The sequence below is a fragment of the Coturnix japonica genome, chromosome 5, assembly GCF_054131305.1.
Source record: "Coturnix japonica strain WE chromosome 5, WE-NBRP24, whole genome shotgun sequence".
In the NCBI taxonomy this organism is placed as follows: domain Eukaryota; kingdom Metazoa; phylum Chordata; class Aves; order Galliformes; family Phasianidae; genus Coturnix; species Coturnix japonica.
Genome location: NC_140667.1, coordinates 46593757 through 46612258, shown reverse-complemented (window position 1 = coordinate 46612258; position 18502 = coordinate 46593757). Strand labels below are relative to the sequence as shown.

The window sequence follows — 18502 nt, the reverse complement described above, 5'->3', positions numbered from 1 at the left end:
CTCAGTTTTCCATTAGGATTTCAGGCACTGCTGCCTGAAGTAGCAAGGAGTGAGGTTCATTAACTCACAGGGTCCTTTCTTGACCAATGCACCTTTGGCCTCAGGCACTTCTCATTGTGAGCTGAGCCTTCTCTCAGCATTGTGTATTGAATGCATCTAGGTATTGTACCAGGTTTTCAAATCTCTTCGTGTCTTGCACAGAGAGAAGCCCAATTTTCAGAAGTGGCCTACAGCCATGGGGCTGTTGTGTCTTTGGATACATTTACCTGTGTGTGCTCATTTTTCAGTAGATGAAGAGTTTTTACTTTTTCTTTCTCACCATATCCAGGCTCAGTTTGGCTAATGTAGAAGCAACACAGGCTGGTTTCTCACAAAAAGTATGGCAAGTAGAAAGCAAAGGAATGGCAAAAGCTAAGAGAGCATATTGGAAGTTACCAACATATTCAGTTTTGATAGAGAATCATTATATCTAGATAACGGCAAATAAATAAATAAATAAAAATAAAAAATCAGAGCATAAAACAAATCACAAAAGGTAATTTCTCCTTTTCTGAATATCATCACATAACCACATTTTTAGGTTAACATCAGCATCTCCAAGATAGTATTCCAGTCCAAGGCAGCAGTCTCCACCCATCAACCAAGCTTCAAATTGTCCCTTTCCCTTCTTTCATTCACTTTCAGTATTGTTCATAGCATGTGAACGTATCTAACAATATATTAGAAACCTGCCAAATATCCCACCAGCAGAAGTGGTCTGAGAAATGAGTCTTTGTTAACAGCCCTCTTTAAGAATGAATCCAAAGGGGTAGCGAAGAATGCAACAGCACAGTTCTGAACATGCTCTGCAACAAAACCAGGCAATCTCCTACAAGAATGTAGGATTAAGAGCAAGCATATTTAAGGCACTGAGGACTACAGTGATCCCTCTGATTTTGGGATCTCTTCAATTTACTTTTTTTCAATATGGTTCTCTCATCTTCTCTGGTTTGACACCATAATATTTCCCAAGAGATTATTGGATTTTAGTCCTCTTTTAAAAGAAATGTGCATTTTATTCATGTTGGGAACTCATCCTTGCCAATTTAAAACTTAGAAAAAGACAATTCTATTTTAAAACCCAGTTTTGTCCACTGCCTTTTGAAATACAGGAGATAATTTTTATAGTGATTACTTGAGGGAAATCTTTTGGCAATACAATTGCTTTTCCTAGGTTGAGTAAATTATTTATGAATGCTTAGATTTTCACACAAGACAAACCTAGAGGACCTAAAATCTGACATGGCATCTCATGCTGCCTCTTAATTTGCATTTTGGTTAGCTATCAAATAGCAATTAAGGCATTGCTTAGAATTCTCCTCCTGAATTTAGTTGCCTGGAAAATAATGAACTTTAAAAACAAATTGGAGTGGTAGGAAACATTTCTGTACCTCCCCAGAGTACCTAGCTTTATCACCACAAGCAACATAGACTGTCAGGAAGTTTAAATAGATATTCCACTGTCTGCAATTAAAGTTTTTCTTCTATTTGCCAGTATTAAATTATACCTCAAGATATTTCAAAAGCCTCTACTAAGATGCTTTTTTTCCTACAGCTAGAGCAAGTAAACTGAGATGGAACCACACTCTAGTTTTGCTGATCACTTTGAGCTTTTTTCTGCAGCTAGACTCTGGGATTCACCAAGAGTTTCCCTATCATAGCAGGTTAGAGAAGGGGATTTACACAAGCCTTGATCCAGAACTTGACCTCCTCACCTTTAAGTCACTCCTATGACTTCTGCTGAGCCTTGGGGCTAGTGTAGTGCCATCCAGTTTCTCTTTCGAGCTATCCACTTACCTTGATGTTGGCTTCTTGTTTTCCTCAAATACATTCATGCACAGGACAATGTTCATCCTTCTATTTTGGAGTGTCAGAGTGGAGTAGGCTGTTTGTTGAGATTCAAACCTCAAGCTAAAAAATAAGACAGAAGAGCCCTTTTGACAATCAGATTCAATTCCTTCTATTTCAGATTGGTTCAAGAGACCAACATCCTTCCCATTATTTACCTTTCCCATAAGTCAGTAAGGCCTTATTCTTCACAGTGAAAGAGGATTTGGTTACATCATCTAGATCTCATTTTCCGAACACCACAGGATGGTTTACACATTGTGCTCTAATGGCCCTTCGTGTTGCACTGGCAGGAAGAACATGGCTGTCAAAGGATTTCAGCATCCATGACTGAACACTTGTCTTTCCAAAGAAGGGAAAAAGCAAATAACTGAAAGGACAAATTGAAAAAATTCACATTAACATTATCTTTTTACCAGGAATTTTTGTTTTGTCTTAGAGTTCTTCTGAAGAGTTGATTGTTTTTTATCTTTCTTTTTTATTTCTTCTTTTATCTAGAGAGGTGTGCTTAAAAGTAACATAATTAGTTAAAAGCAATAGTTATCTTTCATAGAAACTTCACTAGACAAACATCACAGTTTCAAAAAGAGACCTAGTTTGGGTAGAATAGGGTAAATGAAGTTCATACAAAGCAGAAAGTGATTATTTATGAGTTTCAGCTACTGGAAAATTAAATCACAGGAATATATATAATGGAATCTAGCATGTTTTTATGAAAAAAAAAAATAATGTTTTAGAAAAAACAGCATAATTTCTTTAGCAAAGTCGATCATACAGATATATTCAGAATTTAGTAAGTGCAAGTACCACTTACATGATTCTCATTAAAAAATGATTCATATGCAACGTGCAATTCATACTGCATGATGTGATATCAAAAACAGTTAGTAGGTCAGCTACAAAATGATTAGAAGCCACGTCAAAGAACTAACAGGCACTGAGGTATTTTTGTTATAAAAATAAGTATTTTCAGATCATCAGGACAGCCCAGTACAGTTCTCAGAATTAAGCAAAGTTTAGAGTCCTAAAAGTAAACACGTAATTACTGTTGTTGGCAAAATGAATTAAGAGGGATCTGCAACATTATTAAATAGTGATAAGTAAGTCATTCAGAATAACCAGTACCTTTCATAAGCTGTGCTCATTCAGTCAAAATGTATTTCCCACAAAGGGCAAAAAGTATACATTCTTTGGAGATGTTCATATCCGAACAAGAGGGAAGGGAAGGTGGAAGGAAGGGCCTCCCTGTGGAAAGCAGTAACAGGAAAAGCCAGTGACTGTAAGTCAGACTGGTTAAAAACTAACACCAGCTCCCAGCAGCCATGACAAAGGTGACAAGCATAGCATTTGTATCATCATGGAAATAGTGCATAGGGTAGGATGATGATTTTGTCACAGTTTCAGACAAGGGAATATCCAGTTTCAAGACAGTGAATGAATTTCAGATATATAAAATCTTTTACAGGGTGTTGAAAGTCACTCAAGTTGACTGACAGCTTAAGACTGAGAAGCAAAGAAGCTTCAGCAAGATACTGAAGGAGCCCACCTGTTTAGTGTGACAAAGAAACACTAACTTGTAATACTGTCTTTACATAAATGAAATACTAAATATCAGAATGCTTTTAATCAGACAAAACAAGAATAACATAAACACTTGGGAACCAGATCTGTTCAAATGGGAGAGGGGTGTCTGCAAATGCAGACGCACAGATCTGCTGTTTCCCCCTGAAGTAGCATATTCTTAATTTGTAGAGGTTTTCTCATCATATCATATGGCAACAGGTCACTTCCCATCAGCTTTATGTCTCAGCTCGATTCATGCTAGGCATGTAAACCCTTCACATGGCACTTCCCGGGAACAGTTACAGAACCAAAGATTAAATGATTAACCCTCAGCAACAACAGCCAGAAACAGGCACCTTTGGAGACCTATTCTCTGACCATCCTCAAAATAATCACTATACAATGAGGAACTCACTCATGGTTTGAAGGAATCTCTGAGCTGACTGAAGGAAGCCAGGCAGGTGACTAGCTTGTGCTTGGACATACAAATAAGGGAAGGCCTGCCCTAGCCACTCCTGAAAAGTATACTATTATTTGTAAGTTGCTGTGAAAATAATACCCTAGAAGCTTAATATTATTAGGGGCTATGTGAATAGCTATGATAAATGCTACTGAGAAATCACGGGGTTCAAATTTTTGGAAAGCACTATACTGAAAGAAAACTTAATCTTGAGATAATACAGGAAAATATTCAGACCGTGAGCCAAATTTCTGGGAGTCACATAGAAATACTGAAAATACTGACTCCACGTACTCTTTTCTTAATGGCAAAAAAAATGCTTTAAAGACTTCTTCTGAAACAAAGGTTGTCTTTTTTCATCATTTTAAGTCCTTCTACTTCGTCAGGCTGTCTTGCAGCATGGAAATAAAGTTTTTTCAGCACAGCTGGATATAGCTGGTAAAGAAGGATTTTATCAATGAGGACTGTGGAGTTACAGTATAATGCAAAATAGTTAAGGAGGCAAATGAAATTCTAGCATAGCTCTTAACTGGCAGTGAGGACAGTACAGCCAATCCAAGTCAGACATTAGATCCATATGGAAACCCAGTCATGACGTGGAAGAAAGGTACGACATTTCTTTTGACTGAATAGTAGAGCTTCTCTCATCTACACAAACTCTGAAGACAGTTATCTGAAGGACCACCCTGAATAGCAATGCAAAACATACAGCAGTAAGTTTCCTGTCTGCTTGTAGGAACAGATCCTTTCATAAAGATGTATCCTTATTTTATTTTCTTTGGATTTTATCCCAGCACTTACACAGGGAGGAAATGTTGCACTTCCTTTATGTTAAAGCTTGATCTGTATGCTGAGTGATGGAGTCTGCGGCCTTTCCTTACATAAGCAGAGCTTCTTCCTGAACCACTCAGCAGCAAAAACAGTGCTATGAGTATCCAATATTATACCTATACCTAGCAAAGGCTTGTGTGGCCACACTATGCAGCAAATTCAAGCCTGCTGCTCCTGCTCAGGCCTGCAAGGTTAATCAGCAATTCTAAAAAGCCAATGCTAAACTCATGTCACAAAGCACTACAACAACCACCACCAAAAGAGCAGTGGTTTGTGCAGAAGGCTTCAACAGGAGGCAGATGAGACTTGAATTCAACATATTATCTGGGTTGGAAGCAAAATTCCGTCTTTACCCAAGCTATTCACATACTGCCTTTTTTTTCCTCTTTCAGACCTTCTTCAAACTAGTTATTTAATATAGTCATTACATTTGGTTTTGGCAGTTTGAGTTGAACTGGTGGCAAAAAGGCACTGTTTAGCAGAGTCCAAGGTTGGATGTTTGAACAGAGCATCTTACTTCAACCAATTTCCCTTGAACTGCCTTGAGAAGAGATTATGGGGATTTTCTAACATGTAATTAAGGAGCTGGGATTGATTGGGGAAAAAAAATAAATTAACTTGCTTTATTCAACATGAGATTTTACATAGTAAATAGTAGGGATATTTGTAATAAAAATGGATGAGTTGATTCACACAGAAAAAAAATCAAATACATTCTGATTTTTTTTTCCTGTAACGTACTCACAACATTTCACCCAACTTACCAAATCTTTCCAATCAGTGTCTCAGCTGATGTTTCAGTGCGTGTTTAGCACATTTAAGAGATGAGAAGAGCAGAATATGTAGGGTATACACATGTCAGATACGAACATGCTTATAAGGATCCATTTCAACAAGAACAAGAGCCCTAAATGTGAACTGGGATATTCAAGAGACAGAAGCCTAGACAATAACAGCAACAGGAGTAAGACCAATTCCCTGATTACTCTGAAGTCCTCTCAGAGAGGACAAGTACCACAGAAAAGGCAGAGCAGCCCACAACAGCCTGATCTAAGCCAGACAAGCATCACAGAATAGTGCTTGGGGGCAAATATGAGTCTGCAGAAGCCTCATAAAATCATAGAACAATCAAGCTGGAAGAGAACCATAACTCCTGGCTCCACACAAGAATAGGTCTTGAGTGGCTGAACTCTAGTAGAAATATACAGAAGAAAATTCAGCCTTGCCACAGTAGTGCAATCAGTCAGAGCAGGCTTTTGTGACAGGGAAACATGTTAATTCCCAAAAGAGAGCATTTAGCTGAACAGTTATTTTAAGACAGTAATTACCTTCATTTTTCTTTTACCTATCTAATTAATCAGGAAAAAAAAATCAAACGGTGACAGGAAATGTGAATTTAAAAATTCCTAGAGCAGATCAAAGTATGGAAGAGCAAAGTACCATTAATAGTCTAACCTTACTTTTGTTTCCTTGGGAAATTTTCATTGCTTAGATAGTTAACTCCAACAGGAATGCATTTGCATACTAAAATTATTAGTAACTAATACAAATGAATACAAGTTTCCAAATCCAGAATTCCCTATTTGCTTCCCTAGGCCATTTTACTTCTTTACTCAGAGAAATACTTTTTCTGGTCCATTTAAGTAGAGCCCAAGCAGCAACCTCTTTCCAGTAATTCCTCCATTGCCACAGACGAACCTGCATAGCTAGAAACATGAACACTCTACAGTCAGTCAGTAGATACAATTACAAAATAACAATAAAATAAAAAACTAAACTATATAACAGCAGAAAATCTAGACCTTTTCTGAGCCAGCCCTGGCTTCTTACAGTTGCCACTTCCTTTCTTCTATGTGTTCATCATAAGAAGGTTCTGTCATGTTTGAATGATCTTGTTGCCTCAAACTTCTCTGAGTGGAAGAACTCCAACATGACATAGATTGTTTTGCAATAGGTAAGGGCTCAGGCACAGGGTACATCATCAACATACTTTCTCTGACCTCCCCAGGAAAGTGAGAATATTAAAATCTTTAATCTACCATCAATTTGTCTCTGAAGAATGCAACCTTGCCTGTGCCCTTGGCAGCCTGGAAACAGAAAATCACTTTCAATAAATATCTACTATACCATAGAATAAATATAATGAATTAGTCATTACTCTTTACCACACTGTAACAGCATTCCTAAAAGCCAGTATGAAGAGGAGTTGAGACAAGGATGAGTGTCCTGGGGATTACTTTGCATTGGGAAGCAAAGATGAGGCAGTGTCACATTCTGAAGTGTAGTCAGGATGCTGCCACAGACTGCGTAATTCCCAGCAGGCTCCTGTCACTTTGGTTGTAACTTGGCAAAGAACTACATAATAAATTAGCAAAACGTTTGAATCTGTTTCCTTACTTGTTTATGACAATGTACATTCTTAAACTTTAGTTTCAGCGAGTCTATAGGTGAACAGCTCTTTTGGATACTTATTCTTGTGTTGAAACAAGATTATTATGCAAAGAAGTAAAACGGAAAACGCAGAAGGCATCAAATGGTGCTATCAAGCAGTCATAGAATCATTAAGGTTGGAAAAGACCTTTGAGATCATCTAGTCCAATTATCAACCCATCCCCACACCATACCCAATAACATGTCTCTCAGTGCCATGCTTAACCTTTTCTTGAAAACATCCAGGGATGATGACTTCACCACCTCCCTGGGAAGCCTGATCCAATAATAATCAGTACTGAGCTCTACTCCCCAAGGTTCTTGTCATAAACTGGCTTCAGCTGGCAGAGTTTCCTCATTTATTGAAAACTCTGTCACCATTCTTGTTTCTTGTTCTTGTGTTGTCAGCTCAGGATTTTTATTACAGTTTCTGCCCATGGGTGCAAGTGAGCGCAAGTAGTGATATCTGTAGCAAGGCTCTGAGCTCACATGTAAAACCACACTGCTCCAAAGCATTCATAAATGCACACACACACAAACCCATTAACTGCCATAACAAAAAGATCTGCAGAGCAGAAACTAACATGCAATAAATCTTGAGAATGTGAATTGCTAAAGAGAATATCTAGTCACGTCTGCAAATCTAGTCCATATTTTGCTTTTTTATGAGTCAATTGATGAAATAAATGTTATGCATATGGACTATGGGGAAGCTTTGTAAATAGAGCAGATGTTAACATTAAGCATAAGAATAGAAAAGGGGGAAAAAAAGGTCTTCCCATGATTATACCTCACTCTTGTTTCACTTCCTTTCTTGGATATGCCTCTGAACTAATCACCCCACCAACACCCCAGTTTCCGTTTTAGATTCTGCCAGCAAGCTAAGAAGTCCCTCTTTTCATTCACTTAATTTCAAAGTTGTGCCTTGACTGACAGGGAGTACGGTACACCTGGATGGGAAGAAGAGTTTATATAAGCTTGAACTAAGCACACTGTTACCCTCCGCAGCTATGAAAAGTTTCCACATCTGGTGGGTGAGACTACAGAGTGCTCTTCTAGCCTTCAGTTCTTCATAGGATGAGTGCTTTTCTGTCTCACCATGATATAAGAGATGCACTGACAGATTCCATAAAGCAGAGTCATTACCCCTCATCACTGAAATACTGACACTAAACAATCACTGAGAATGCACAGAGCATCTGAGTGCCCTTTCTTTGTGACAAATAACACATTCTCCTTTCACATCCCTAGTTATTAGTGTAATTATTAGTGATAAGCAGATGCTGTTGCACTGACTCCAGAAGACATGTGTTCTCATGCACTAAGACTAGCCTGAGGTCTCTTAGAAATCTTGACATATTCAACTATCTTATTGGGACCTAGGGATGTATTAATTGTACATTAGAACCTCTTTGCATAATAGAAACACTTGCTTCTATGGCAGATGTCATTATTTGCTAATAACAGGATATGAAAACAAATATATTAAAAGAACAAATGCTCTATATATGTTATTGCATCAGTCATACGAGGCAAGGAGGCCATAATTCCTCACAAATCCCACAGAAATTGCAGAATGGTCAGTGTTGGAGAGGACCTCTTGTTCCATCCGCTCCAGCCCCTGCTTAAGCAGGGACACCCACAGCAGGGTGACAAGGAACCTGCTCTGATGGGTTTTTATGGAGGTCTCCAAGGAGGAGACACCTCTTTCTCTCTGTGCAGCCTGTGCTAGCACTGTCAGTAAATAAATGCATTATTTACTGTACAGTTAATAAGTGCTTCCTGATGTTTCAGACAGAAACTCCAATGTTTCAATTTGTGCCTATTTCATCTTGTTCTGTTTCTGGGCATAGCTGAAAAGGGCTTGAATCTCCTCATATATTTATGCATAAAGATGAATTCCCTCCTGAGTCATCTCCAGGCTAAACAGGCCCAACTCTCTCAGCACTTCCTCACAGGTGAGGTGCTCCAGGTCCTTAATCTCCCCTTTGTAGCAACTGGATGCAGTTGGCATGGTCTGAGCTGAGTAAAAGGGAAGGATCAGCTTTTTGATTTGCTCATAACCCGGGATAATGATAGCTTTTGTTTGTTTGTTTGTTTTTGTGGCAAGATAACAGTGTTACTTTGACCTAAGAAGGTGAGAAATTTCTAATCTAGAAGGGAAAAAGAACAGAAAGAGAGAGGGGGAGAAAAAAGCTCTGACTGTATACCACATAAAAACCTTGCAGGAAACATCTGTCCTTCAATGTTGAGACCCTAGGGATAGGATAACTGTACCACTTCAGTGTTATTTGTAACAGAACATGTCTCTCCCTCTTTCTGCCATTTAGGTGTTACTTATTAAGAGGCATTTTCAAAGGAACGCTGCTGGCCAGCCTTCATGTTTGATCGCTGCTGTGACTACTTATTCTCATGATAGCACTGAAACATTATCCACTGAAATGTTCTCTACAGGAACATCAAGAACAGATTTACTTTGCCATGTTTGAAAAGGCTGACATGTCCATAGAGCAGTGCTGCTCATTTGCAAAACTGAGACTGATATCTAAAGGTCTGTACACATACCAGATCTCCCACAGGGCAAAAAAGGAGACAGCAAGCAGCCTGGCCCTGATCAAGAGGCTGACATCACTGTACTGCAGAACATTCTGCCACTGAAATAAAGGAAAGCACAGAAGGGATACTAAAACGTTATCAGTGAGACAAACAGTTATACTGCATCTTATCCATTTATGCTAAAGGACTGCAGTTGGAGCTTTTGTGGACCCAGTAACACACATGAAAAACCACAAGGAAATCCTTTCATTTGGTATATTCCAAATTATGATTAAGTATTTCATGTTGTTTAGACCTATCAAAGCTCCTTTCACTTCCTCCACTTACACCATTAATAACAGGTACCGAGACTAGACAGTAAGGATTTTTAAAGTCACACCTTATATTTTTCTGGATCACTGATTATATGGGAGGTATTTTAACTATGATATATATACACACTAAAAGAAAAACAAGGTTTTGGGAGATCTTTGTAAATTGAGGGCTGGGCAATTAACAAGCACATGAAATTTAACAAGAGCAAGTGACAGATATGCACCTGGGACAACCCTAGTTATACATGCAGACTGAGTAACAAAAGGTCGAAGGACAGCACTGCAGAAAGGGATCAGGGGTTTTAGGTTGATAGCAAGTTTGATCTGAGCCAGATCTGTGTGGTCTCACCGGTGGTTAGGTCAGGTCAGGGTTAGGGGCAGGCTCTGCCCTAGAGGGTGGTAGACATAGAACAGGATGCCCAGGGCAGTGGGCATGGCCCAGAGCTGCTGGAGTTCAAGGAGCTTTCTGACAATGCACTCAGACATAGGGTTTGGATTTGAAGTGCTGCTGTGTAGAGCCAGGGATTGGACTCAGTGATCCTTACATGCCCCTTCCAAATCAGAACAGTCTATAGTTCTATTATTTGATCCTTTTAGCAAAAGCAAGTATCTCAGGCAGAATCTGAGCGTGAGGCAGCAAGGCTCATGCTAAACATGGGTTAGGAGAAAAGGCCATGAGCACCTGATTCCCCAACATCAATATCAGAGCTGTGCACTGCTGGAGCACTAAGAATTTGGTCTGACTCAGACATGGGCACATGATTGCAGTTCTGATGAATTAGTCACTGTGCACTGTACTCTCTTATGCTGGCTCTATGCTGGGGGGAAGGCCAGGGCAAGATGCACTGAGCTGACTTGACAAAAATATCTGAACAAAGACCCAAAGCATTTTGGATCACACTTCAGGAGTCCTCAGCCCAGCTGCAAGCTATTGGCATGTCAATAACCCCATTAACTTGATCCGTTCCTGAATTTTAGGAGATAGGTTGCTAGCACCTGCAGAATAGAGAGCAGTGCCAAAAGAGAGAGGAGAGGTCACTAGCACTGCAGCATCTAACAGCAAGCTACAGCTTGCTACCAGGCACAAAAGTTTGCAGAAGGTGATTATAAATAAAATAAGCATCTCCATTTGTAACATATAATCATAGCATTGATATTATGATTCCTGTCCTTCTTCCATCCCACTCCATCCTTGTGGCTAGAATAAGGTTTCCATCCTTATCCTTGTGGCTAGAAAAATGACTGTCAGTCTGTAACTTGAGAGCTCTAAGTTGCAGCTCCCAGTAGTCCTTTCAATGCAGCAGTCCAACACTACTATGCCATATCTGCCAGCTGCACTGTTGTCCCTGAGGTGATCTCAGGGTTAAGCTTCTGTGCCATTGCTGCCCCAAGCACACCATGGTAATCCCTGGCTGAAGCTGTGAACTTTTAAAGCTGGGGACAAAATGACACCAAGTATGCAGCCAGAGTGCCAAAGCCTTCCAGAGTTCTGTCCATCCTTAAGCTACCTCATTTTGCTATTATGTGATGAACTTCTTGCTTATGTCAACAACACATTCAAGAGAAAAATGCTAACACACACTGGTGGAGAGCACTGGAGTAGCCCTTTTTCTCATCCTCCTCCTCCACAGCACTACAGAGCTGGCTGTGATTTGCTGTGATCTCCTGACATAGAGAGTATACATTTGGACTGAAATGAGTTCAACAAATAGATATGTATGTATATTTAAATGATACTCAGTCAGGTACAAAGTCTAGAAAATGTCAGCCTGAAAGCTTCAGTAACTGAAATAAAATGAAACCATAATTCAGTCAATTCAGTATTATGTAATGCAATGAAAAAGTACTGTTTCCAGAGCCTGAATCTGCTGCCTTTTTATGAGTTCTGTCTGTGCTGGAGCCTATAAATCCTCTATTAGACAATCTTGCCTGAACAGCAAAATTTACTAAGCGAAGTTTTGTTTGGTTAGACAAGAGCAATGCTCATTGAAATCAGCCTTAGAGCAAAAGGAAGTCCTATGGATCATCTGCCCTAGCACTGACAACAACTTTTCATTCAAGGATTGATAAAATATTCAATACAAAGAGTTATTTCGAAGATTAACTCCATACTCAGTGGACCTGGATCCTTTGAAAGCATGAAACGATTTAGAAAACAGATATGTTTTTCCAAGGTACTTAGGTAGCAGGAGAAGCCAATATAGCACTTGCCTACCTCGTTACACAGCTAAATACATTTGCAAAGGTAATCTTCAGTCATTCTCAAATTTCTAGAGGAGCTCAGATGTCCAGGAGGTTTACAAAGTGCCTAGGTGTTTAATTCGTATTAAAATCAATGATAGCTAAGGGCCTCATACAAAACCACATCAAACTGCCTAATAAAAAACCCAGCCTCTAAGATCATGCACCTTGTTCAAACCAGTGAGGCTGAAACTTCTGTGAGTTCTCCAAGCTATGCTTTGGTTTTCCACAACAGTCCCCAGGAAACCTGCAGGAGCGCTGGTGAGGTGATCAAAGAGCTGGACAGAAGGAGAGGTTTGAGGCTGAATCAACCTCCAGGAGCAGGAGCAGACCATCCCTAGAAAATAGAAGCATTAAAATAGGGTGACATTAAAGATGATATTAGAATAGGTTAGGCCTGACCTTCACAATAGCACATCAGTCATATCTCCACTATTTAAAACAAGCTATGGGCTCACTTAGACCATTTTAGAACACGTTTTTCTTTAAGCAGCAGCTTAGGATGCGTTGCCACTTCTAATTTAATCACTCTTCTTTAATGTATGTTGGTGCTTTGCATCTAGATAATTAACTTTGATATTCATTTTGTGGCTTCAAGGCACAAACTCCGGTTGCTGTCAACTACCTGACAATACAGAGCATGCGCTGATAAGACTTTCATGTGACCCTGGCAACATGGCATTTTAGAAGTCTGAGTAGCTAATGTGATCAGCCTGCTGGATAAAATCTTTCACAAGTTACTCCAATGATCTGAGAATGGAAAGTGTGATTGTGAACTTGTCACTGGAGTAATTTCCCAAAACAAAATGGATATACATTGAAGTTTACCCTAATTTTTGATCTTATCATAATGCTCCTTTCTAAAATAATCCTATAGAAAACTGGCAGACCTTTTTATTGTGGTTTTGTACAGCACAGAGCACAAGGCAGTTGCCTTGATCCCAGACAGGACACACAGAAGGTACCATACATTTTTAAAGTAATGTAAAGCTAATAGCAGTGTTAAAAATGATCATTACAACATATTTTTATATTTTATGTATAAAATACATATATAAAATACTTTTTATGTACAAGGTGGTATAATAAACACAGCAATACAAAAATGGGACAGAAGGGGAGGGCCATTGGCACTTCAATTTTCTGCTAAATTCTTTGCTTTTATAGTGAAAAGTTACATCCTACTGGTAAGAAGGTTAAATTGGTGAGCAGCAAAAAGTTTGAATCAGGCTCTTTTCTTATTATCCCACAGTGGGTCACCTTCTGCTATCATACAAGCTAAACATTCATCTTGAGAAATGGCAAGACAGGACTTCTAAAACAGCCCACATAGTCAACGGAAAAAAAAGAGAATGTCTCAGTTACAGCTACTTTTTAAATACCGTTCTTCTTCCATGTCATTGAGTATGGAAGTTAACGGGATAACTTAAGCAACATTCTTGTAGCAAAAGCCATGAGCAGCTCAAGCCTCTTCTAGGCAAGAAACTCTGAAGTATAGTGAACAATGAACAGCTTAACCTCAATTGAATCCTTTTTCACTGGCTAGTTAGAGCATTCCATGGTGGTGCTTAGTGTGAGTTTAATTTGAGCACCCTGTTTTTCAGCGTACATTGCCTCATCTGCTGATTGAAGAAAGCAAAAAAGTAGAAACATAAATATATGGATCCATTGTGTTTTTCCTTAAGTTTGAGAATGAGACCAAGCTTTGAGTACTTGAAATATTTTGACAGTAGAAAAAATACTGACTACTCCATTTTCTACACAGGGTCAACATTATGAAGAAGAAAAGCGGGCTTTGAGCCATGAAATAATTGCACTTAATAATCACTTAATAGAAGCCAAGGTGACAATAGATAAGTTGTCAGAAGACAATGTAAGTATTTAATTATGAATATGTCTTGAGACTATGCTTACTAATAAATTAGGCTATGTGCTTCCTATGCAATTATATGAATTTCTTATTGCTTACATTAAATGTAACTGCCACCTATATAGTTAAAATCCATATTTGATGTTCCTGCCATTTTGCAACTTTAGTTTTTTGTTTAGTTTTTTTTTAGTTTTTGATTAGTGTTGTAGATGCCATTGATGTGGCTCATCACCACCTAGGTAAACAGACATAAAGTCACTCCAGCCATACAGAATGTCACTGCATATTGAGCACAAAACACATGTGGCACATCCAACTAGTAAGAAATTTTTTGTAGTAATTTTTAAAGTAGCTAAAAATAGAATAAGAAAAGCTTTTTGCTCTCTCCATGGCAACCACTTCACAGAAACAGAGCCTCAGTGCTTTTAAAGAAAGGATTCAGTTCTGGATTGACTTCATTTTTACGTGCCATAAGGGAACTGCAGAACTTGTATATGTTATACATTTTACAGCAAAACTGTATGTGTTTAATGTGCATGTAGCACACCAGAACCAAGCACGTATGTAACAGATTTTGCTTCTAAATTTAATTCTTGGATTCCTAGTGTTTGCATCTGTTTTCAGGAATAAAGATTGTGTGTAGTGACATGAAATGTAAGACTTACATAAATGAAATCTACCTCCTGTGTAAATTTAAAGGAGAAAACACCATGTGTAAAGCTCATGTAGACACAGACACACACAGACACATACATACATGGAAATATCTAAGGACCCTTAAAAACAAAGTTATAAATCAACTAATGATCACAGGAAAATACTTTTACTGGCCACATGCCTCATGGACTCTCAGCAACATCCTTCTCTTTATTATTACAGAATAACTTTAAGTAGAGGGAAATTCCACTTTTCCTTTTAGCAGAAAACATATCATTTTTTACAGGAACAAGTGGAATGGTAAAACTCTGCAACTCAAAGAAATTCAATATTCAACATTTTTTCCTGATAAATCTGTTCTTATTTTCACAGGTTAATACAACCTTGTGGCCAAAGTGATCAATGTTTTCTTTGTCTAATTGCCACACATGAAGTCAATTTGGAAGTCAGCTTAGTTTTTAATGTCACCTTGAGCAGAAGCAGCATGTAATTCTTACCCACAAGGACCCAAAGATACCGGTTGAAGGATGCAGTTACAATCATATGCCTTAAACTAAATTAAGAAGAAATATGAGCTGAGGGCACATCTCTGTACAGAATCATAAGATTTTTTCTGCAGTTTTTCTAAAGTAGCATCTCAGTGCTGATCTGGATAACAGTCAGTAAAAATCATCTGCTCTTCAATTTTCTTTTTGCTTAAAATATAATATTTACTTTCACCCTCATAGTTCCATGCATGTTAACAGTATAAAGCCAAGTTCCTAGCGGTAAGTATTCATCTTCTGAAATGCAGATTACTGCTCCATAGCTTCAGTGTTTAATTTTTGGTAATTTTATGAACCCTCACAGAGCAAAGGGACAAACTTGTCAGCATCACACAAGAAAAACAGAATCTTAATGAGTTTAAAAGTTGAAGTATGCTCCAACCTGCCCCAAAGTCAAACTCTGAAACATTTCTCGGGCATGGGTGAAAGCCACAAGTTTGCAAACTTGAAGAAACAGGCTTTTTTTTCCCCTTTTTTTCTTTTCTCTTTTTTTTCCCCCTCCAGGAACTCTATAGGAAGGACTGCAATTTAGCTGCTCAATTGCTCCAGTGCAGCAAGAATTACGACAGGGCACATAAACTTTCTGAGGTAATGTGACTAAACCTGATGAATATTTGAAGAAATAAATATTGCATGGAAAGCTGGCTGTTTTATCACTTCCAGAATTTGTTTGCCCCTTAGGCTTTGATTTATTTATTTATTTATTTATTCACCCTTTAAGCAGCCCTGGGGGTTTTGTGCACCCACTGCTATTCTGTATAGCTGGGGAGGTGCTGACAAGATTACAGGCAGTAATGGAACTTGAAGATACTCTCTGCAATCCAACAGAATGTGTCTCTGCTGAACGTGTTACGTAGTAAAAGTTATCATGAAACTAAAGTGGTGAGAAGTCTAGGCTGCAAAATATTGGGGTTTGTGGAGAGGAGTGGGGACATGATAGAATTCAATCAGTCTTCTTCCTGAAGTTATTTTCCAGTCCTGTTAATTCTAACTCTGAATCTTGAAACAGACTGGCAAATATTTTTCTAAAGCAACCATAGCGCTGGTTAATTGAATTCCAAGGTATAAACTTTAATTAATATTCTTGACTTCCAAAGAAAGGAACAGAATCTTTGGAGGGGAGGCAAATGTGTCAACCAACAAGGCAGTCTTTGGAAATGCAGGAGCCAACTCAAAGCAATAGCACCTCCCTCATATATATTGGTTTGCTGAAGGTCACTGAGAAAAATTTTCCCTTGATTAGCCTCATCAGGTTACTCATCCCCAACAATGGCCTCTTTTGTGCAATTCTGTGACAGAATAATGCAAAACCAAACATCATTTCAAAGCCACTAAACTTAATAAAAGCACTAAACAAATCTGACAAGGACTGATCAACATTCTTCCATCACATGGGCAACAATGTCCTGGATCTGAAGCAAAACCTTCAAATTTGCCAATATTCTGATGCCATTATTTTTCCTAGTGGCTGACTTCACTTACCATTTAATATCTAGGAGTCATCACTACATTACTCATACCAAAATCCTCCTACCTATTAGTAAGAATCATAAAGGTATTTAGAAGCTCTCTCGCAGAGAGGCATCACAAACTGGAATCTCCCCACAGTTTCACAGACTGTTATACACTTAATTAAATGGGCAATCTTCACTCTCAACTCAGAGTATTGATCAATGTACTGAGAGTAAAAATATTGTCATAGTCAATAAACTCCTCACAAGCACAAATATTGCCGAAAAAAAATATTGCATATTACCAAGAAACCTGAACTACTGAACAATATATTAATGACAGCAATATCATTTGCTTAATTCCAGCATCCAGTACAATAAGAAAAATATGATTTCTTTTAATACATTTTGGAGTATAAATGATGTATGCAAAACAGTAGTGTTAAAGGAAACCAAGTATTAGTTGCCCAATACTGAATTTCACATTAAATGAACTGTATTTCTTTTCTGCACTTTCATGGCTATTTACAGCAGCCTTATTTACTTACTGTTTATTCAATCTTTGTTGCATCTGTACTTATTATGACTAATATTTCTGTCTGCCAGCAGACTGGCAATCTTATATGCTTTATTTCCAGTGGAAGATATATGAGCTAATTACCAACATAATGATTAATCCAAAATACTATAGAAAAAACACTCATCCTACTCCACAGTAACAAGGATGTCATTTCACAATATACCATACTACTAAATTTTGGGCATTAAAATATCTTCAAGCACTTCACAGAGAAGTTAAAATAGAAACACCATACCTTATACAATGTGATATCACTGGAAGCAGTACACAACTTGAATTTTTCTTGGATAAAGAGGGGTGCTGAGTGGGACTACCTCAATATTTTTAGAGCTATCTCCCCTAGAGAAACAAAGTTAAGGAGTGTGTGTGAAAGTTGTGGCTTAAAGTGTAACCACTGGCCATTTGGTAAGGAGAAACTTGATTTCCACTTAAAAAAAAGACCTAAGCTGAGAGGGTTCCCACCAAGAATTCAGGGGCTATTTTCTTAAGTGGCATAAACCAATATAGATATCAAAGTAGCTAACCCAAAGTCACAAACCCAGTTACAGATTTAGCCCAAACAGGAGCTCCTTGGATTTTTAGCAAGAAAAGCTGAGTCAGCTGTTGTGGAGCATTCATTATGCAGGACCAGTGGTAGAGATTTGAAACGTGCAAGGCCAAAAAAGAAGTATATGTATAGTCGGTACAATGCTTGGTTATACCTGTGTAGGATTTACCTACTGAGTTTTTTGAGATGCATCATACAAAGTGGTGTCTCTCATTTTTCTCCAGAAACAGTCAGTCTTTGGTGCACAACAGATTTATTGACTAATTTTGAGTAGTCTGCCATAGGAGTCATAATAGTGATAGCTCTTATTTCAGCTGGTATAGTAAGAGACCCAAAAAGAAGCCAACAGCAGCTGCCGGCAGAGGACGCTTATAAGGTTTGTCAATCTGACAAGTTATGGTCTGATTGCTGGGATAAGGTAGCTGCTCATTTGCTTCTTTTCCCAGCACAGAAACACTCTTGTCATAGCAACCAGTACCATCGCTTTAAGTGTCAGTGAAACCAACTTTTCCATCTCTTCAAATATCATCACTTATCAAATGTGACACCAAAGGGCAGGAGACAATTTGG

General features: G+C 38.4%; 1 protein-coding gene across 9 annotated transcripts in view; it reads left to right on the top strand.

The window, feature by feature from the left end:
* The window catches only part of BEGAIN (brain enriched guanylate kinase associated), a 140556-nt gene that overhangs the window by 119451 nt on the left and 2603 nt on the right, over nucleotides 1-18502 (top strand). For all 9 annotated transcript variants that reach the window (XM_085550580.1, XM_015865691.3, XM_015865689.3 and 6 more), the window contains 2 exons: nucleotides 14048-14155; nucleotides 15859-15942. In XM_085550580.1, coding sequence (XP_085406706.1) covers nucleotides 14048-14155; nucleotides 15859-15942 — 192 coding nt within the window. The remainder of the gene's footprint in view (nucleotides 1-14047; nucleotides 14156-15858; nucleotides 15943-18502) is intronic.